Source organism: Sturnus vulgaris, chromosome 3 (assembly GCF_052056855.1).
Source record: "Sturnus vulgaris isolate bStuVul1 chromosome 3, bStuVul1.hap1, whole genome shotgun sequence".
Taxonomy (NCBI): Eukaryota; Metazoa; Chordata; class Aves; order Passeriformes; family Sturnidae; genus Sturnus; species Sturnus vulgaris.
The window spans coordinates 84038334-84057887 of record NC_142245.1 but is presented as its reverse complement, the minus strand read 5'-3'; the positions used below and the strand labels follow the sequence as shown (position 1 = coordinate 84057887).

General features: G+C 37.8%; 1 protein-coding gene across 1 annotated transcript in view; it reads right to left on the bottom strand.

Annotated features, from left to right (window-relative positions):
• Window positions 1-19554, bottom strand: part of IMPG1 (interphotoreceptor matrix proteoglycan 1) — a 54861-nt gene that overhangs the window by 23256 nt on the left and 12051 nt on the right. The window contains exons 2-12 of the mRNA XM_014870240.2: window positions 18737-18970; window positions 15752-15918; window positions 15519-15547; window positions 13115-13182; window positions 12004-12089; window positions 10826-10972; window positions 9495-9553; window positions 7766-7786; window positions 6127-6380; window positions 4572-4648; window positions 3254-3755 (exon numbers count right to left, since the gene is read on the bottom strand). Of these exons, the coding sequence (XP_014725726.2) occupies window positions 3254-3755; window positions 4572-4648; window positions 6127-6380; window positions 7766-7786; window positions 9495-9553; window positions 10826-10972; window positions 12004-12089; window positions 13115-13182; window positions 15519-15547; window positions 15752-15918; window positions 18737-18970 (1644 nt within the window). The remainder of the gene's footprint in view (window positions 1-3253; window positions 3756-4571; window positions 4649-6126; window positions 6381-7765; window positions 7787-9494; window positions 9554-10825; window positions 10973-12003; window positions 12090-13114; window positions 13183-15518; window positions 15548-15751; window positions 15919-18736; window positions 18971-19554) is intronic.

Below are 19554 nucleotides of genomic sequence, written 5' to 3'. Positions count from 1 at the left end.
GGAGTCTATAGTTATGTACAGCAGACACATGTGACAGCCAAAGCAATAAAGTCCATCTCTGAAACAGAGCTAATACCTAAAAGAACCTCCGACTACATTATCTTTGGTAGCTAGTTTTTCCTTTCATGGTAAATAAGAGTGATTTTAAATTTCTAAACCTGTGATGGAGAAAATGTGCTCTATCTTCTGGAGAGTAGGGTCATGAAATGGCTGAAAACTAATACAGTAGATTTTCAGACAACTGTTTAGGCCCTAATCCTCTGTCCAACCTTACACAGCACTGTCTGAGTAGTTCCTGCCATTTCATACCAATAGCAGTTTAAAGATTTTTTTTCTATTTTTAATATTACTAAGAAAAGCAACTATGAAGTGCAGCCAGGAACAAAGTGTGAAATATTCTGTAGCAGGTAGATTCTGTTTACCATATTAAAATTAATAGTACCAACACTGCTGACTTTAATACAACCTGAATTTCCAGATTGAGTTCCATCAGTTCCCATGAAATACACAATATATCAGGAAATAAATGACTACAGGAAATACTGTACACACAGGACTGCCAGAATTGAAAAAAGCTTTACAAAGGGAAAAAGTTTTAAAGAGTAAAGAGCATACATTTAAAAAAGTCAATAAATAGGTTTTCAACAGCTCTCCTGATTGTTAAGCATGCAGTATGCTTTGTATACTATAAGCTTTTAAGAAAATATAATAGCTATAGCTTTGAGTCATTGCTAACACAGCATTTCTACTTTTTAGACAGGGAACAATTATTTTTTTCTCCAGCTACTCAGCTGCAAAAATAATGATGGAATTCTTATACTCTGGTGCTTGTTTTAGACATAACTTTCGTTCAACAAGGAGAAACAAGATATGATGCCTTATTTTGGGAGAGGCTTTTTTTTTTACAGCTCTAGATTTTATTCTGTTTTGCAGCTCGACAGGTTCTAACCTAAATATGCAGCAAATAATTTCTTAAGGGGTCAGTACAGGTGAGTTAAAGGCACTCTGCTTCTTCCCTTCAGTCATTTGGAGCTCATAGGCAAGAGATATTTAAGAAATTGGGTAATAGATATGTGACTTTATGCAGTTTTTATGGCATCAAGTCCCTAACACAATGATTGAAGAGAATGAAAAATGCATGACTTTCTTTTCCTGCAAATGTAACACTTTTCCAGAATTATAATGAATGTTATTTGAAGGTATGCAGTGCTTTTATCAGTAGCACTACAAGACTTCTCAGCATGCATTTGAAAATAGGTGCATGTAGAACTTTTCATCATAAACATTATTTTCAGGAACATTTGACAACTGATTCTTGTAAGAAGTGATTTTTCTAAACTTTAAGTCATTCTGCTAATCATAAAATATTTGCTTTTCTCTCATTTCCGAGCTCTGTATGTAAAGGCAAGTTTATAGAACGGGAAGTTTATATTCAGTAACTACCATGCAACACCATGACCATGAAATATGCCATGCTCTTCCCAGTGGGAGCTGATGGTTGTATGTTCCCAAGTGGCACCTTTTACATCCTTTACTCTCTACAATGCTGATGTAGTGATTTGCTGGATCCAACCAAACAATTCTATGGGCTGCCCGATGCATGGATGCATTCCCCACTCCCACACTTCTGCCAGGCAGGTCCATTGTGGAGGATGTTATCACCATGCAGGGAGTGTTTCCAGTCAGCTCTGCAAACATCCTCTGTTTGCCTTACAGGATGTGGCCAGGCAGCAGGGATGAAGGTCCCTTCTTGCTGTTTTTGGACATGCTGGATAAGGAAGAACATCTTGGAAGGGGGAGGAGGGTTCACTGTTCTCACTTCAAGAGACTTCTCAAGTATAGGAGGGTCATGAAAGGCCAAGGCCTGGGCAGGGAGGGAGCTGGTTGAGCTGGGACAGAGTAGAGCCTCCTGTGGGAACAGGGAACTTTCCTGCAGCAGGGAGCAAACTTACAAACTTTGAGCATGACATTCTTACAGATCCAGAAACACCAAGTGTCGTTGTGCGAGCTAATGCATATTGTTGGAATTTTGCCCTGAATTTGCCTTTTGTTTGTTTTCCTCTGCAGATTTTTTTAGTATTGCTTAGAGACTATGTGGGGACATCAAAGAATCCTGCTGACTCCCACAATATGCTTACCTGCCCTCTGCTTTTCTGTAGAGAGAGTCAGTCAAAAATCTGAGACAAAGCAAATATGAATATTCATCCAAGGACTAATTCCTCCCTTGTGCCTGTAGTGACCTCTTGCATCTTACACAGGAAGCTTGCATCTTACACAGGCTTTGAAGTGTAAAGAAAATTTAAGTTTACTGACCTAACACTGGGATGGTAAGGCCAGGCCAGGGGGCAGGTTTGGAAAGGCAGCAGGCAAGACCTGGGAGATGGAGGGCAACTCCTCCAAATCATGGCTCTTGCTGCTTTGCCAGGGGAGGCTGCTGCCCCACACAATTCAGTTACCTCACACAGTGGCCTTTGCAGATGCTGGTGATGGAAGCAGTAACCTTAGAGATGTTTTGCTGTTCTGGGGGAAAGCCTAATTTGCCTGTGCCCTAAAGCTGATCCTACTATCTTTGTCTGAACCTTCTTTAGTCTGCAGGGTCAGCTGTGGGAAATGTGTCTATCATGTATTTTTCATCTGAAAGGCTGCATTATCCAGATTTGTCTCCACATATATATATACTTTTTTCTTTTATTATGTATTTTTCCTCATATAGATGGGTGGCTCCATGCCTACTGCATGGATAAAATAGAATAAACAAATACAAAAAAACAGAAATTGAAAAAGAATTTCACATTAGTCAGACCTGTAGAAATGCAAGCTTTTCTGAGCCATGGTACTCTTTGCTTGGAAGAAATTATGTCATGTTAGTATTGCTGCTATCACCCACAACTGTCTGTAGAGCCCAAAGTAATTTACCTTCCATGTTTCAAGATACAAATTTTTTTTAATGTTAAACTAGAACTTCCTTTTTTATCTTTTTCTTCCTGACATGTCTTTTTGCTCTGCCTTTTTGAAATTTTACCATAATATTCTGTACTAAGTGCTCCTTATCCTTAGGCTTTTGTTGTTGGGTTTGACAACCAAGATTTTGCTGAAGAGGCCATCAGAAATGTACATTTTTCACCTTTGGTTGTGAAGGAGAATTTTCTGTCACAATGGAAAGGAATGCCTAGTGCTCTGACACATGACTGTATGTGTCACAACAGCTGCACTTCTCCTCCTCTCTCTTACACAAAAATCTCTTGTGTCTTACCTTGTCCAGACAGGCTGTCCTGCTCAGCTTCCTTGGAAGGAGGCTCTGCTGTATCAGTCAGCTCTTGCTTCTCCTCAGCTGCACTCTCCCCCTCTCCAGCAGGCAGGAGACCGGGTGTGGTGAAGCTCCCTGCAGTAGCCAGCTCCACTGGGGACTCATAGCCATCAGTCAGTAAGTCTTTGCCAGCAGAATCATCTGCTGGGGGAGGCAAATAGGAATCCCCTGGTTTTGGAGGACTGCTGGTGCTGCCCAGAGCACTGAAAGGCACGGTGAAACTTGGGTGGTCGGTAGCAATAACTTGGGTGTATGGATATCTGTCCTGAAATGGTTCTCTGGAGGGTTTGGTGGGAAAATCAGGTTCAGATGTAATAAAATTATTAAATTCTTCAGGGATGCTGATCTCTTCACTTAGATCAGGGCTTTCAGTTGTAAATTCACCAACAAATACATCTCCTCTTTGATCCACTGTTGCTGGACTGGGATAACCTAGTGGGAGCTCCTCCTAGAAAAGTTTTAAAAGAGCAGCTTTCATTATTATGTTTGAGTTTCATTTCTAAGAAGGCAATAATCTTTAGCCACGAGCTAGCAAATATCAAAGTCAACATGGCTTGGGTCAGAAGGGACCTTAGAGCTCATCTAGTCCCAGCCCCCTCCTGCCGTGGTGACATCTTCCACTAGACCAGGTTGCTCAATGCCACATCCAACCTATCCTGGAACATTGTCAGGGCTGGGTCACCCTTGACATCCCCAGGCTCCCTGTGCCACTGTCTCACCACCCACACAGTAAAGAATATCTACTGTATAACTAACTTAAATTTCCCATCTTCACTTTGAACCCTTTATTCTTGTCCTATCACTTGTTCCTGAGGAAGTGTCCCTTTCCAGTTTCCCTGTAGGCCCCCTTTAGATACTGGAAGGCTGCTGTGAAATCAGAGGATGTGTATATAATGTTTGGCGTGTGCATGTGATCTTAATCATAGTGCCTGTAATTTTAAAAGTGGTCAAAGAAAGATGATCTTAACTAGCCCTGTAAGCTGCTCTCTTTCTGTCATTAAGATGTACTATGAAGTGATGAGACAATGTTTACTTTGTAATTAAATCTGGAAAGGGTAATCAAGCAGTAATTTTCACCTGTAAATGCTCTAAACAATATCTCTGTTGCAGTAAAGTGATACAACATTCACCCTTACAGATGTACAAAAGGCACATATGTTATTCTAGCATAAGAAACTTTTTGTGTGTTTATGTACCTCTTAACACTATTTAATTTCTTTTCCCATGGAGAAACAAATAAACACAAAAAGCATTATTAACTTACCAAATCAGGGCCTGCCAGAGGAATAGTGACCACGCCTTGGATATCATTGTCTAAATCACTAGGTGGTATAATAGTTTCTGCAAAGAAATTCAAAAACATTTGAGACACAGAGAGAGAGAGAGAGATAGCACAGAATACTTCAGCACCAGCACATTGAAAACATATCAAAATACATAAACTCCATAAAAAAAAGTACCAAAATATTCTCCATCAAAAAATTACTTTTAAAAAATCCATGTTAAACTGATGCAAAAAAGCATAAATTCCCATTCAAAAAGACAATTATGAAGAAACCCAAATTTTATACACACTATTCTTCATCTGCTTTATTTAGCATAAATGGGATAGGTCTACAGAGAGCTGAGCCATGGAGGAATGTTAAATCCACATGGGCTATGATGACTCATTATATTGTGTTCATTAAGCCTAAAGTCATTCCAGTTTTACCCTGAGTCCACACCATTGTTAATGTCAGTATTTTGGCTTTAGTTCTCAAGTTGTTCCTTTCACCTCTCAGAGGAGATCTTTAAAGTACTTGCATGCAAACTGTTTTTCCAAAATTGGTTATTAGAATTAATTACTGGGAGAAAGTTGATTAAAATATTTATTATTGAAGTGTTCTACATACATTTTTTCCTTGGGACTTTTAATCTACATTAAAATATGGCACTTTATTCTTACAGAAAGTATTAGTTCAACTGAATAAATTTTTTTTTTTGCAAGAAAATGCTGCTGTTTGGAAACAAAACACTGTAGCTAAAATTTGGTATGGGTTTTGAGGTTGTTTCAGTAAATATGCATATGAAAAAATATTTTAAATTATTTTTCCCTCTTTTTAACACTTCTCTCCAAAAGTCGTTTTCTAGCTTAGCAAAAATCATTGTGGAACTAGAAAGGGATATTTATTAGCTGGATTACTGAACAAGGTGCAGACCTTCAGCTTCTTTCACCCAGTTTGTCTTCTACACTCCCTCTGTGTTTCAGAGTGTGAGTGAAACACATCTTTACTGGTTTTATCTTGGGATTCAATGCTGTTTAAGGTGTTGATATCTCTGATGTTACTGAAAGGTTAGATGGCTTGCTTACAACCAAGGCAGAGCTTTCAGAAAGCTAATTTTATGTCAGAGGCAGATCTCACTTTTTTCTTGTTAAAGAAAGGAGACTGTCCATACTGGGAAGTTAAAATGACACAGTGAATATTCATAGTATTTATTTTATTTTTCTCCTCTTAATAATCTTAGTGTGCAAAATATCCAGATTTCCTAAACAAAACAAAACAAAAAAACCAAAAAAAACCACCAAAAAAATCCAAGAAAAAAATCTATTATGGTTGCAAATTAGGCTATATAATTATAAATGCACATTTTACTGTAAAATTTAACTTATTTCACTACATCCTTTGGATGCTATATAACACCAAGGAGAACAGATTATGTCAGATGAAAATAATCTGTTAGAGAAGCAAAGGACTTTTGCAATTTTTTGTTGAAATTGCATCAGTTTGGGAAGGCAAGATTCAGGCTTGTGCCTGGCACCTGCCACCTGCTTTACTGACCATCAGTAAACTGAAGTGTTCCAAGGTCCACTGGCAGGGACTGGTCTTCATGGAGTGCAGAGGCAACCAGCTGCTGGAGGTCTGTTACTGTCAGTTTAGTTGCTGATATTTCCCTCTCTTCAACAGGAGAAATTGGCATTTTTTCACTTTCAACCTTATTAGACCCAATAGTTGAGATGTCATCTGCTGTGCCTATGGCTCCTGAGCCATCTCTCTCAAAGTTCACCACGTATCGTGCCACGGTGCTGCTCGATCTGCAAGGAGGAGAGAAGGTGAAAATGCCCAGAGCAGCAGAATCAGTCACTGGCTGAGAAATTATTTTACACACAAACAAACAATTGTGCAACCATAACATATTATCTTCTGTAAGAGTAATGCGAATTTGCTTCTTTTTAATGAGACTGTCACCTTCAAACTACTTTTTCTTCACCTAACCCCTTTTTTCTATGCATAAATTATAATAAAAATTCCCTCATTGAAGAAAACTGCAAACATCTTCTAAGATAATCTGATTTAATCTGACTACTCAGAAATCTGTAGAACTGGTAATGTAGTCTGAAGTCCTTGAGTACTGATTCAAACAGCTATAAATGCACGCTGGGATGATTAGAAGCCATAATCACACATTAATTATTCAGGAACCTATGAAAAGGGATTAGATAGTTCATAAAACTGCAGATAAGCAAAAATCACAACTGAGAGGATGTTTTGCTCTTTTTCAAAGAACAGCAGGCTAATGTGGCAAGCAAATCACTTTTTCACAATGGGAGTTAGCTTTTCCAAGTCCAAATGGGTGTGTATGGCTTCTCCCTAGACATTCATGTTTAACAGAAGTCTCAAATATTCACCATTTTTAATCCATCAATTTTCATAAATGTTAAATTCACCTAATTAAATGAAAAATAATGAGTACACTGTAAACATTTCTATTCCACTGTGTTGCTTGTTTTACAATGTCAACTATAGACAGAAGAATTTAACTTTATCTACTATGTGCTATGTATTTGCATTTATATGACATTACAAGAATTCAGGAAACACACTAGACAATTCTTCCTTTTAAAGCATGAGCAAAAGAGAAATTCTGGGAAACTGCTAGACAGATTATTCCCCAGTAGCACTTTTAAACAGCAACAACAACAGACTCTGTAGCTGTTTGTAATACCAGTGAAAATTTCCCTGCATTTTATCACGCTGGTAACTGCTCTCTTTGCTATTCTATCTAGCTTGATAATAGAGATAACAAATCAAATTCTACATACTTACTGGAAATATTGTGTACATGGGAATACAGCTAGGAAACAGCAGATCAAAAATGAAAATCTGAATATAAAGTTTCCCTACTTCTTTTTCACTTTCAGTATATGGCTGATATAAATCTTTAGTCACATAAATGTGAATTTTCTTAGGTCAAACAGTTTCTTTACTTCAGAGACATCCTGCCAAAATTTGATTACATGAAACCTTCAGATTAACACTTATATCACAGATTTTGTACTTAGGCAGAACACAACCAATTCTCTTTGTCACAGCAAGATAAAGACATTCACTGATTTATCTATGTACATCACAAAATTATTAATAATCATTATTATAATTAGTCTATAAAACTATTAATTATGAATTACAGAAAGATTACCCATCTTTCTCCTTCTTCTGTCTTCATTTCATTGCAGAATAAAGAGCGTGAGAAAGGATTGCAAAAGAAAGAAAAAAAAGATTCATGTATACTGGTTAATTGTTCAGTCACACACATCACAACCATCTTTTGACCAATTAGCTTATCTTCTATGTGTCATTTATAATTTTTATCTCTGTGTCAAAATGACAGTCTACTCTCCATCAGTTCACTTTTTCCCTTCCAAACAATGGGAATCACCGTGCTTTGGGTGGGCAAAGAGGAATTTCACTTTACCATGGCAGTTTGAAATATCAACTTTCCTGTTTCTGTCATCAAATGGTGCAGTTTGAGCCCTGTCATTGCTCGTCTCTGTGGTGGCAATGGCCACTTGTGGCAGTACTGTCCATGGCCACGGTTACCACACATGCTGCCTACTCAGGCTGTAGTCACAGGGCTAACTCGAACCATTAATTACCTCTGGAACACATGCCTATGTTGACCTTCTACATATAAGTAGAAGTTCTTTTCCCTGGTGAGTTCTCCAGAATGCCTATGATGTTGTCATTCTTCATTGCCTTGTGGGAAATGCTGCTAAAATATCTCATACTATGGCCAAGGGAGAATGGACAGTAACACCCATCTTTGCTGATCTGTAACTCTCAAAACTGACTGAATTACTGGATAATGGGAATCAATTCTGTTCTTCCACACTGGTTAATGTTCTTTCATACCAGCTAAATCCAAGATATGAAACTGAAATGGTTCCCAGACCTCCTGGAGTCACAACTAAAAGAGGTTAGGTATTGCAAGTTGTAACTATGCTACTACAGATTTTCTCTGCTTGTACTGCAGTAGACAGCTTTTTGTTTTATTAATTTCAATATAAAAATATAAGGAACTAATTTTCAAACTATTTTGCTCTTCTCTCTCCTTTCCCCCAGCAATTTTTGCAGAGAGAAATGCCAGGAAAAGGGATGTTCTTGTCTAAAATTGCATTGCAATATGCATGTTCTTCAATATGTATTAAATATTCTTAGAAGTACTGAATGTTCCTGATGCTGTGCCATAAAACCACATAAATTTGTCTTTTCCCCCTGCTCTTTTTTCCTTTTTGCAGTTTCTTACTATTAGTTATTTGTTTTTCATTTGATTCTTTATGCAATGTCTTCCCCCTCCCCTATAGATTCTCTATTGAAAAAATACACAAGAGGTTGTGTTAGTGGTAAACACATGAGGAAACTAAAACTAAAAGAAATGGCAAGATGGAACAAAAATTTATTGAGAAAGTGAAACATTTTAATTGTTTGAAAGGCCTGAGAAACAGCTACTGAAAAAGTTTTACATGTGTGAACATGTATCCTCCTGCAACCCTCTCTTGCCAAGGCACCTTTGCTGTGGCTTATGAAGGACAAAAGAGTTTTCACCTAAATTATCATGCTACTAACTCTCCTTATCTTGCCTTTTAGAAAGGTCTTTAATACAGGGTTGTTAACAAACAATTCAAAGAATTTATTGTATCCTTCAAGCTCCAGTGAATCAAAGCTACTTTTACTAAGTAATTCAAAAGCTCATAGTCTCACCTGAGATGTGTTTTCACTTCATCATATTGTCTCTATGACATTCCCATAAAATTTCTGTTTACAGCAATACACACCCCACTGTTTTACAGGTCTCTTCCTTTTTGAGGTCAAGAAGGAAGAGGAGAACCCTAGGAGCCAACAAAAAAGAGCCCCATTTTCTTACTTACCTGAATCCTAACACGCGGATTTCTTTGAATCCTGGAAGTTTCTCAAATATTTTTTTCATCTGTAGACAACCATAAAAAAAATTCAGCATAAGATCTATGACTAAAAGGCAATCACAAGTTGGCTATCTAGACAATATCTTTCATATGTCAGAAAGAGCTTTAGGAAACAGTCTCAACTACACTCTTTTGGGTATCATAATTGCTCAGCTTAAACACACTGTTTGCTTTCCATATACTTGTAGTATTACCTGTTAATAGTCAAAAAGAAGCACAAAATATTGCTTTTCTTAGTGATGTAATTATGCAAACAAGTGATTATTTAATAACACAACAAGTGAAACGACATGAATCAAATGATTTTCTCATTTTCAGTAGTTTTGGTTCATTAATCATTTTGTAATTCAAGTCACCTGTTAATTGTTAATTCTTTAGCAATATTAAGCAACTGCAGACGGGTTTAGATTATTTGACAAATCATTTAGAAATTAAACAGTGTTAACTGTCTTATACAAACAGAATAACAATACATTTTTAATTCTAATGTTAAGAATAGTCCATTACATAGTTTTGAATAGAAGAGGCATTATATGTGTAGTAAACGATGTCTGCAGGCACTTCTGTCTGAAGGTAATACTGAAAATCTTCAGAAAAAGCATTTTTTGCCAGCTCTGCCAATGCATCCTTCACCATTTTTCTACACATATCTGGAACTGAACCAGGAAAATGAAATAGCTTCCACTAAGGAGTGTTCATGAAACTGATGAGAGACTTTAGTTAATTTTACTAAGAAAACCTTTTGGGAACCTCAAATCATTAGCTGCTATCAGTTAAACTGATAGCTGAACATTCAGTTAATATTATTAATTGCAAGAAAATACCACAGATGTTCCAATTCTTACATAAACCATGGTAATGCACAATGAGTGTATGTCCTTTGAAGAATAGCTCAGACAACAGTTGCTAATTACTTTTAACATTTATATTAAATTTCTCATTAGGTTTATTGTAGAAATTAAATTATGACAAAGTGCTGCCCATGAATTCCTGATTAAGTCTGAACAATATTCCTAAAGTTATTCTGTTCATCAGTTATCTGAGGCTTCTACTGATGTCAAAGATGTTGGCTTGTTAGCTTGGTGGCTGAATAGATGGCTTAAACGAGCTGATACTACACACATTTCCTTCATGTGAAGGTCTTGAGAAAACAGGAATGACCTGTTTAAAGTGAGGGCAGTAGATTCTAAGCCTATTTCGTGGTGAAGGTAACTTCATAGTATGAACCTCAGCCAGGGTACAAAGTCAATATTTTAGCATTCACTAATTGTCCCTACCTGTAGCTGAAATTTGGCAGCTAGTTGTTGGTACTCTGGGGAGTTGGGGTCACTAAGTTCAGCTGTGTACTCCTGGTCAGTGAGAGTGACACTGAATTCCACCATTTGCTCAACAGGCAGTTCAGGGACTGCATTTGTCCCCAGCTCCTGGAAAAGAAAAGGCAATGACCAAAAGGAAAGAAATAAAACTAAGTGATTTTCTCCCCTCCACAATTCCGTATTTAATAGGTAGAAATGTTCCCATTTAAGCCCATCCCCAAAATAACTTTCTGAATCATATTCCACAGAAGGTGAAAGTTCCTAAGTATATCTGTTGGTTTAATTCTTCTGTCTTTGCAAACAAGTTTCGATTACTTGAGAGTTGACTTTGATATACATAAATGAAGATGAGGAGAATCAAGCCTTTCTTGCACAGAGGCTGTTACCAAGCCTTAGTTCCATCATCATAAAGTCACATAGCTGTTTCATGTTCAGAGGCTTGTATTTGTTTTTTTTCTGGTAATAAAATGGAATTATCCTTACCCATGACACACCTTTCTTATGTAGTTGACTTTACTGCTATTATAAGTTGTCTTATTTTGTTTGCTGTTTCCCAACAGTATTTGCAGCTTTTCCCTCCACACATCTGTGCTGAGACCACAGCAGCCAGACAGGGAAAACAAAATCCCCTCCCAGCACCCCTGCCCTCTCAGAGGTATCTCTTACAGCAGGTGCTGTTAGTGTGCAGAGAGGCAGTCCCCAGTGCCCTGCTGCATGGCTGCTCTGAGGACACAGCAGTGGAGACCCTTCTGACAGCTGGCTGGGCAGAAAAAGGCATGGAAGGTCCAGTCCTATCTCCTGTGCCATGGAAAGCCCAGCAGGTATGCTTTTTGGTGTTATTTAATGAAGAGCAATGCTACAAAATGGTGCAAAATAGGCAAATCCTTAAAAGAATGAAAACTGCCTAAAAGCTGGTTGCCAGGCTTTTGTACTTTCTACTATATATACTCAAAAAGCATCATGCCCTACTCCAGTATATAACAGATGCTAATAAACCCCTTCAGTCCTGCTAGCTGAAACAGAGGGGAGCACTCATTGTTTCTAAGCACTGTTTATAAGGTTTCTCCCTCTTTCCTGTTAGCTGAGCTCGGAAGGAAAAGGTGAGTGAAAAAGTGGGTGGGAACACAGGCTGCTCTCACCTTCACAGGAGCCTTTGTGTCGTTGAAAATTTCATTGAGCAACGTGCCATTAGGTGCATATGGAGAGAGGGGTGTGCCAGGAGAGCCTGCAGGGGGGGAAAGAAAGAAAAGTCAGGACAGAATGGTTTGCACATCAAAAGTCTTCCCCTTTGTGTGCTGGCCAGGTGCCAGCTCACTGGAGCAGCTTTCCCTCAGGTGAGTGTGCTTGAGTAGAAGCCTGTGCCAGTGGCAGGTGGCCATGACTCAGGGTGTGGGTAAAGCTGCTGTGTTTTATACAATAGACAACCTTTCTTCCAGGTCAGACATCAGTGGTGTGGCGTGTGTGTGACTGAAGGCAAAAACGGCACTGACTGTGTGTCAGTGTAATTGTGTGAGTTAATAGTATTTGGTCATTTCCTGTCATACCACATCATATATCACCAAGTGTCTAAGCTTAATTTTGCCAGTTGGGATCCCTAGGACAGCCACTTTTCTTTAGGGCTCAATTTAAAGCAACAAGAGACATTGACAGAGTTTTCCACCTAGAGGCAAAATTACCATGCTGGAAGTCCTTACCAATGAAATTCTTTTATATTTCATAAGAATATATGTTCAGGACGGTTTCTCCTTGAACCAAAATGATCATATTTACAGATTTTTATCGCTGTGTGAACTGCTAACATTATTTTAAAGAATTGTAGTACACAACAGGGTTGGTAGCCCTAATTGTAATAATCTGATCAATTTATTGTCTTGGCATCACTCTGACTTTCTTGCTTGCCAGTCTTTATTTGCCTTGCTTGCTTATTTTGGTTAACAAAATGCAGCAGTTGACATTCTAAATGGTATTTTATAACTGAAGAAAAATTAACCTGATATTATCTAAGTTTGAAACTAGGTGAACACACATATTTGAAGACAAACTTTGAATACAATATTTGAGTAGCATATATGTTGTAAAGAGATAGAAAAATTTCTTCTCAAAGATTATTTTGCTAAAACATTTCCACTCCACTGAACTTGTCATGCTTCAACAACATTCATTAAATTATAGCCTTCTAAGACCAAAGAATCATTTGCCTTAGCAATTTTATTTAACAAGCAGACACAGAACAAGCAGATTTGATTTTACCTGTAGAAATGGAGGGAATGTCGTCCACCTTTTTGCCTCCTGTTTTGTCTGTTGCTATTTCATCTTTCCTATCAATCAAATAAAATGAGTGATTTAATTATCTGCATACTGTACCGGCAATGACAAAAGTGTAAAAAATCAAAACCATATGGAAATGATCCCCATATTAAGTGTAGTTTAAATGAGGGAAGTTACCTCTAATAGACTATTTTGTAACCTGATTAAACAGGCAGTGGAACAGCATAAGGACTACCAATCCTGTCAGGAATCTGCTCATGAGGTGCCCACTAGAGGGATGGGATCACAGAGATTAAATCAGTGCACTGAGTCTGTTTTTTTTTTAACTCTTGGAAGCCAATGAAGGGTTAACCACTGTCTAAAATGGAAACAAGACTTCTTGTACATCACCTAAATCAGCCTTTGTCTTCTTGGCTATTTCTCATCCTATCAAAGGAGTTCAGTGAGAGCTTTGGTATTCTTCTAATTTAAGAGCCAATGGACATTTCAGGTTTCAGGTGTGTTTCATATGGTGTGGGGTGAGAAAATAGGGGGTGGGCTTATTTTTCAATTTTCAGCCTGCATTATAATACCATAAGGATGCTTCCAAATAATGATAGTATCAAATCAGATTCCTGAATCCAGATTATTTTGAGATGTCAAAATGTTAGTGTTTACTTCTGGATGTAATATTCGTGGGTTAATACCTATCATGGTCCCCAAGGAGGGCAGCTAAAAACTCAAGTAAGAATATGGTGGGTATGATGTATCACAGGGTTTGGTTTTGTTGATAATTATGCTCTGTTTTGAATTTTACAACCATGTGACGATGAACACTTTTTTAATAGCTACTGTTGTCTATTACTGTTAACTCTAAGTACATTTTAAAATAAACAGGTGTTTTAAAATTCTTTTACTTGGAACAGAATTATTCTATAGCCTTAAAACCATATTGTTATTAATTTGTAGCTTTTGGAAAAATTTGGATTCTTAGATAAGAATCTTCTAAGGGATATTTTGAGATTTTTCTCTCCTGAAATTGGGGAGTAAAGTGTAATTCCTCAAATGTTCTACAGTGCATACAGATTGAGTATTTATGAAAACTGGTATGAATGAAAGAACTAAGGGCACTGCGAATGTGTAGTTTGGTGTTAACTGAGACAGCATAAAGCTTGTAGCATAGTCAGTAAAGGTATCTGAGCTGCATTTCTATATAGGAACAACTTAGATGTTTAATAACATAAATAAAGAACATGAATGAATGACAACTGATTTACCACATCCTCTGGATATCTTATGTGGTGAGAACTAAAGTATTATTTGTGATGTTTTCACAATGTTAACTAGTTATGTGCTATATCAATACTTGGAGACTAATTTCTCTATTTGACATCTACAGAAGATGCAAAATATTTCCTAAGCCACACATAATCATTGCTGTCTGTATTTCTAGCTAAAATACAAGCAATTTCATGGAATTTTCTTTACCTTCTCTATTGTGTCTAGGGAAAACAGTACTCTTTACAAAGAACCTAAGAACTCTGAGATCAGTAACTTCAGTTAATGCCTTGCTGCTGCTGCTTGCATTAGGATGAATGAAAAGGTCTCCCTTTGGACTTCCAGGGGAGTTAATCAGGCTACACTATTAAAAACACGTCAGATCTCCCATGTCAGAATGAATTAAGATACATAAGACCTCTATGATCGTGAGACAGTGCAACCTATGAATGGAAAAGATTATCTGAAAATATCTTGAAAATCAGAGAAAACTTAAAGGAAAAAAAACCAAAACAATACATCAGTCAGAAGTTGTGGATAAGGATTTGTCTGGCTGCACTACAGTATTTATGTACAGAGAACCAGAGTTCAGTGGAGTAGCTTTAATCCTTCCATTCTCCAACTTCTGAGCATTGCCAGGAGCATATTTTTCTTTCAAAGAAGTCACAGAATAAAGTATCACATTAATTAACACTGTCATGATGTAAAAAAATACAGGCGAAATCTAAAGTGTAGGCATATAGTTTTCATGTTATTGTTTAATGTAGTTTATCAACTAAACTTTTATTAAGCTGACTTTCCTTTTGAGAATTATAGCAACTTTTGTCACACTCCCAATCAACACTAGCCTAATTCAAAGCCATGTCTGCGTTTCATGCTCACATTAGCCTGAGAAAACATTCAGTGGTGTCTTGAAATGAACAGGTGACTCAGACATTTGGCCATACCGATTATTTGTGACTCAATTACTGTGTCCTATGATATATCCAGTATACACATCTCTCACAGCACGCACCAAATACAGCACAGTGCTATCTGAATACCTGCTCACATCCACACACACATCTACACATATCTTTTCAAAGAAGGCAGTAACATCAAGTGGCAAGATTCTACTTGTGCTACTTACCTTTCCTGGAAGGTTCTATGTTTTACTCGCTGCAAAAAGATTAAGAAAAACAGCATTTTACTAATGGATGTATCCAACCATTGAGCCTGTTAACTCTTGTTTACTATACTTTTATGTTTTCCTTCTAAAACATACCCCCTCCTTTCCCTGAGCAATACTTTGCCCTACAATAAGAATCTGGTAGGAACTTGGAAGTCTCTCCCAGTTTCTAAACCAATGTCAGTAATCCTTACCCGTTGAATTATTTCCAGGTGTTCTTGGGAATTGCTGAAGTTTTTGCCAATGTCGAATATGCAAAATGTTTCCCTCTGACAGGCAGTAACCCAGTTCTGATATTCAGAAGTATCAGGAATCCGATCCAGAAAAATACGAAAGGCTTCCCACACAGCTTCCTGGCAGACTGAGTAAGAAGAAAGGGGCTGGGGATAGGTGCTTTGTACCAAATAGTAAACTTGAAAGCCTTTTAACAGTGATTTGGCATTTACACATTCATCACTCAAGATGGAGGAACACACTTCTTCAAAATGTTGTTTAAAAATTCTTTTAGAGAAGGGGATTTTCAAACTTCTTAGAAAAACCATTTTAACCAAAACTTGCTAGTAATTTAAAAGCTGTTGCCTTTAGCACTTTGCAAAGCTCATTACTGTGAGATGGGACATTTATTTTCAGTACTTGATACCTACTTTGGCTTAGAGTGAGTTCATTATCTGCATTATCTAAAATATTGGTGTCTGAAATTAGAGCAGTAAGTATACTCTAAACTTGCTGTAGGGATGTACTCACCTAGCTGTGTTAGGGCCCCTCAATAATACCTCAGGAACGACCTGCCCTCCCAGTAGAGCAGCTGCATGTGGAGCAGATGTGGTCAGGTTATTAAAAAGGAACAGGCTATCTTTTGAAGAGATTTATTTATTTATTATGAGCTAGAAATTAAAGCTACTTTCTATCTCTTTTTTCTTGCAACTCTCTGGTATTTGTTTTTCTGAGCAGTTACTGCTGAATAAAGATATACCATCCGATGATAAGTAATCCAGTTACCAGATAAATGTGACACATGACCAGTTGAGGAGGCATTGTAGTGTGTTCTCCCAGTTTGCCCCACATAAGGGACTGTCCTCACGGTGACCTAAGCTATGATGTGTTGCTTCAGAGTTGGTGTAAGGTCACAGTAGGCTCAGGTATCCCACAGCACCTGTCTGAGCTCCTACATCTGAGCTGTTTTGTGTTGTGTGCTCATCCCTGGAAACGTGGAATACATAGATATGTAAAAAGAATAAAGTTGTCTTAATCTTCTTAGCAGAAAAATTCTCTAGTGCACTGATAGGATCCATAGTAATTTTCGAGTTACAAGTGTGTCATGGGACTTGGAAGGGGGGAGGCCATCTCCGAGGCTTTACACACAGAAAAGCACCTGGAAGTACATATCCAAAACAAAATGAAGGCAAGATTGCCCCACAGATGGGTACAGGCTCTCAGGCTCCAGCATGGCTACCAGATTGCCTTTGCACGAAGGACTATACTGTGGCTACAGATTCGAGGATGATGCTTGTATCCCCACATTTTCAAGTGTACTTTTTTTTTTTTCTTCATTTATCAGTTTTGTCAGATAAATCAACATGCTCAGCTGGGAGGGCAGGAATCTTTACCAGAAATTCTGATCTTGAAGGAAATTTTTTTTTACATTTTGATGAAAGATGTTGTAATGGAAAATATGCAAGTGTTCAAGACAGCAGAAACACCTTTTTATGAAGGAGTGTACAAATTATTCAGCTGCAGAGTGTGGGGTTTTTTTCCTGCTTTTTGGGTAGTACTCCAGTTTCAGTTGAGGAACTGGATGACACCTGCTTAGAAAATTTTGTGAGTGTAGGACACTGCTGGGGGAAAGGAGTATAGGTTTAAACCTTCTTGCACTACAAGACTTATAGAGTCCAATATCCCAGCTGATGTGCTGCTTTCCAAAAAACTGGTAGTACTGTCATATTCAGTTTTTAAAATGAAAGGGTCAGAGTTACAGTTTTTTGAGTTCAGTGTAATGATACCTCTGTGTTTCAGGATATCTTGTCTTCAGCCCAATCAGAGATGTAACCAGGGAGTTTCAGGGACTTTTAAGATTAATTTCTACTTAAGAAATGTTTTTTTGGATCAGCCTCTGTGACACATTTCAGATTTCTGTCTGATGTCCATTGGATGCTACAATGGATAGCAAATATTTTTGTATCTATAGGAATAGCTACAGACATTGGTGTAGTTCTCCCATGCTGCCTGTAGTAAGTGGCTGCTGGAGTAAAATTTTCACAGAACTGCATCCAGGTCTCATTTCAGAGGGAAGTAGTTGGTTGCCTGAAAGAGCTGAGGAGCAGCCAGGTTACACAGATAAATGTGAATGGATGGTGTCTGATAAAGAGGAAAAATAGATAAGGAAAGGTGACTTATGAAGTAGATGTTGCCTTGGATGCTTGTATCCCAGAAATGTTGACTTGGTTTTAGAATTAGCTTTGGACCTTCCAGCTGCAATATACACATTTTTCTAATACAAAATTGAACATCTACAGTATGAAAGACTGGGAGGGATAGATGAAGGAAGAGAAAAAATTGGACCAAAAATTGGAACTGTTACTCGATAGGCTTCCTGTAGGCAAAGGAAATAAAAAAAAGAGCTGGGAAGGGACTGACCTAATTGAGAAAGTCTTATTTTTAAAATGTCTCAAATATATCTTCTTCTTCCCTAAGCTTCTTTCATGACTTGCTAGTAATCATCTATCTCAGTGTTTATTGTATACCAACACTGCCACAGACTTAATATAACTACAGATACACAAACACACTTGTGCAATGACCATTTAATAATTCCAGTACTTGTCTTAAACTTGTGCTATTGATTTTGAGTAGCAATTACAGTACCTGCTCTTTTGAGAAAGGTAGTACTTCTTTTGACACTAATGCAAGCTCAGTTTGTTCTTCATTTTCAGCATGCTGGAGCACTGTGCAATTACTCTGAGCTCATTAGTCCTTTGAGTGCATTGTTTTATTTTCTTCTGGTAACTGTCTATTTGAACCCTGCTGATGCACATGTAACATTGATTATCTATGTAAAAATAAATCATAAAGTCAATAGCACATACACTGCCTAAAGGTGAAGAACAAGATTCTGGAAAATTGGTTCCTCAGTAAACGAAAGACTTTGAAGGAGGAAGTACATACTACAGCAATCATCTTACCTCTTAGTCTATAGTAAGCTTGGTGACTGGCTAAAATCTGCTTCACTGATTCTTGTGGGCAAACTTTCACACCAGTTGAGAAAAAGGATGACCTCTTTGTTCGGTGTTTTGCCATGTCAAATATCCGCCTTATGGTTGATATCCTGGACCGCTTTGTTGTTCTCTCTGTTTTGTCTGACCCTGAGGTGACTGCAAGGTGTTTGGCTTCAGCACGGTTTATTTTATTAGGAATTTCTGTAAAAAATAAAAAACAAGAAAGTACATAAATATACTTTGCCTAGGCAGTGGGTATCCAATGCAATTGCCTGTCTTGACAGTGGACATGAACTTGAGAATCCTTTTTGTTACATTATAGTGGAGTCAATGCATTGATTGAATTATTGTGCTGAGGAGAAGCGGCCTCTGACCACACTGGGGAACTGAGGCTCAAGTGACTTGGTAAATAATTTCCTTGTATTTCAACACATGACCCCAGGACACACAGGATGAAAGTTTCAGAAGCTGTAAGTGCTGTTTTCAAAAGTGGCTTTGGATGAGATCCACAACTTTGTCCTACAGCGTCTCATTTGTGAGCATATTGTCCTGTAGGGAAATTTACAGTACAGTGATAAGTAATGTCTACACTAGCAGATAAGTAAAATGAGAAATAGTTGTACCTTAGGTCTTTAAAATCTTATCTTTCCTTTGGGCTTCAAGGAACATGTCCCTTCAAATCAGGTTCATAACCTCGAGGATATCCTAAGAACTAGGCCCTGAAACTTTCAAAAGTTGAACAGGAGTTTTGTTGTCTTTGGGAGAAGAAAGACCTGTTTCCAGCC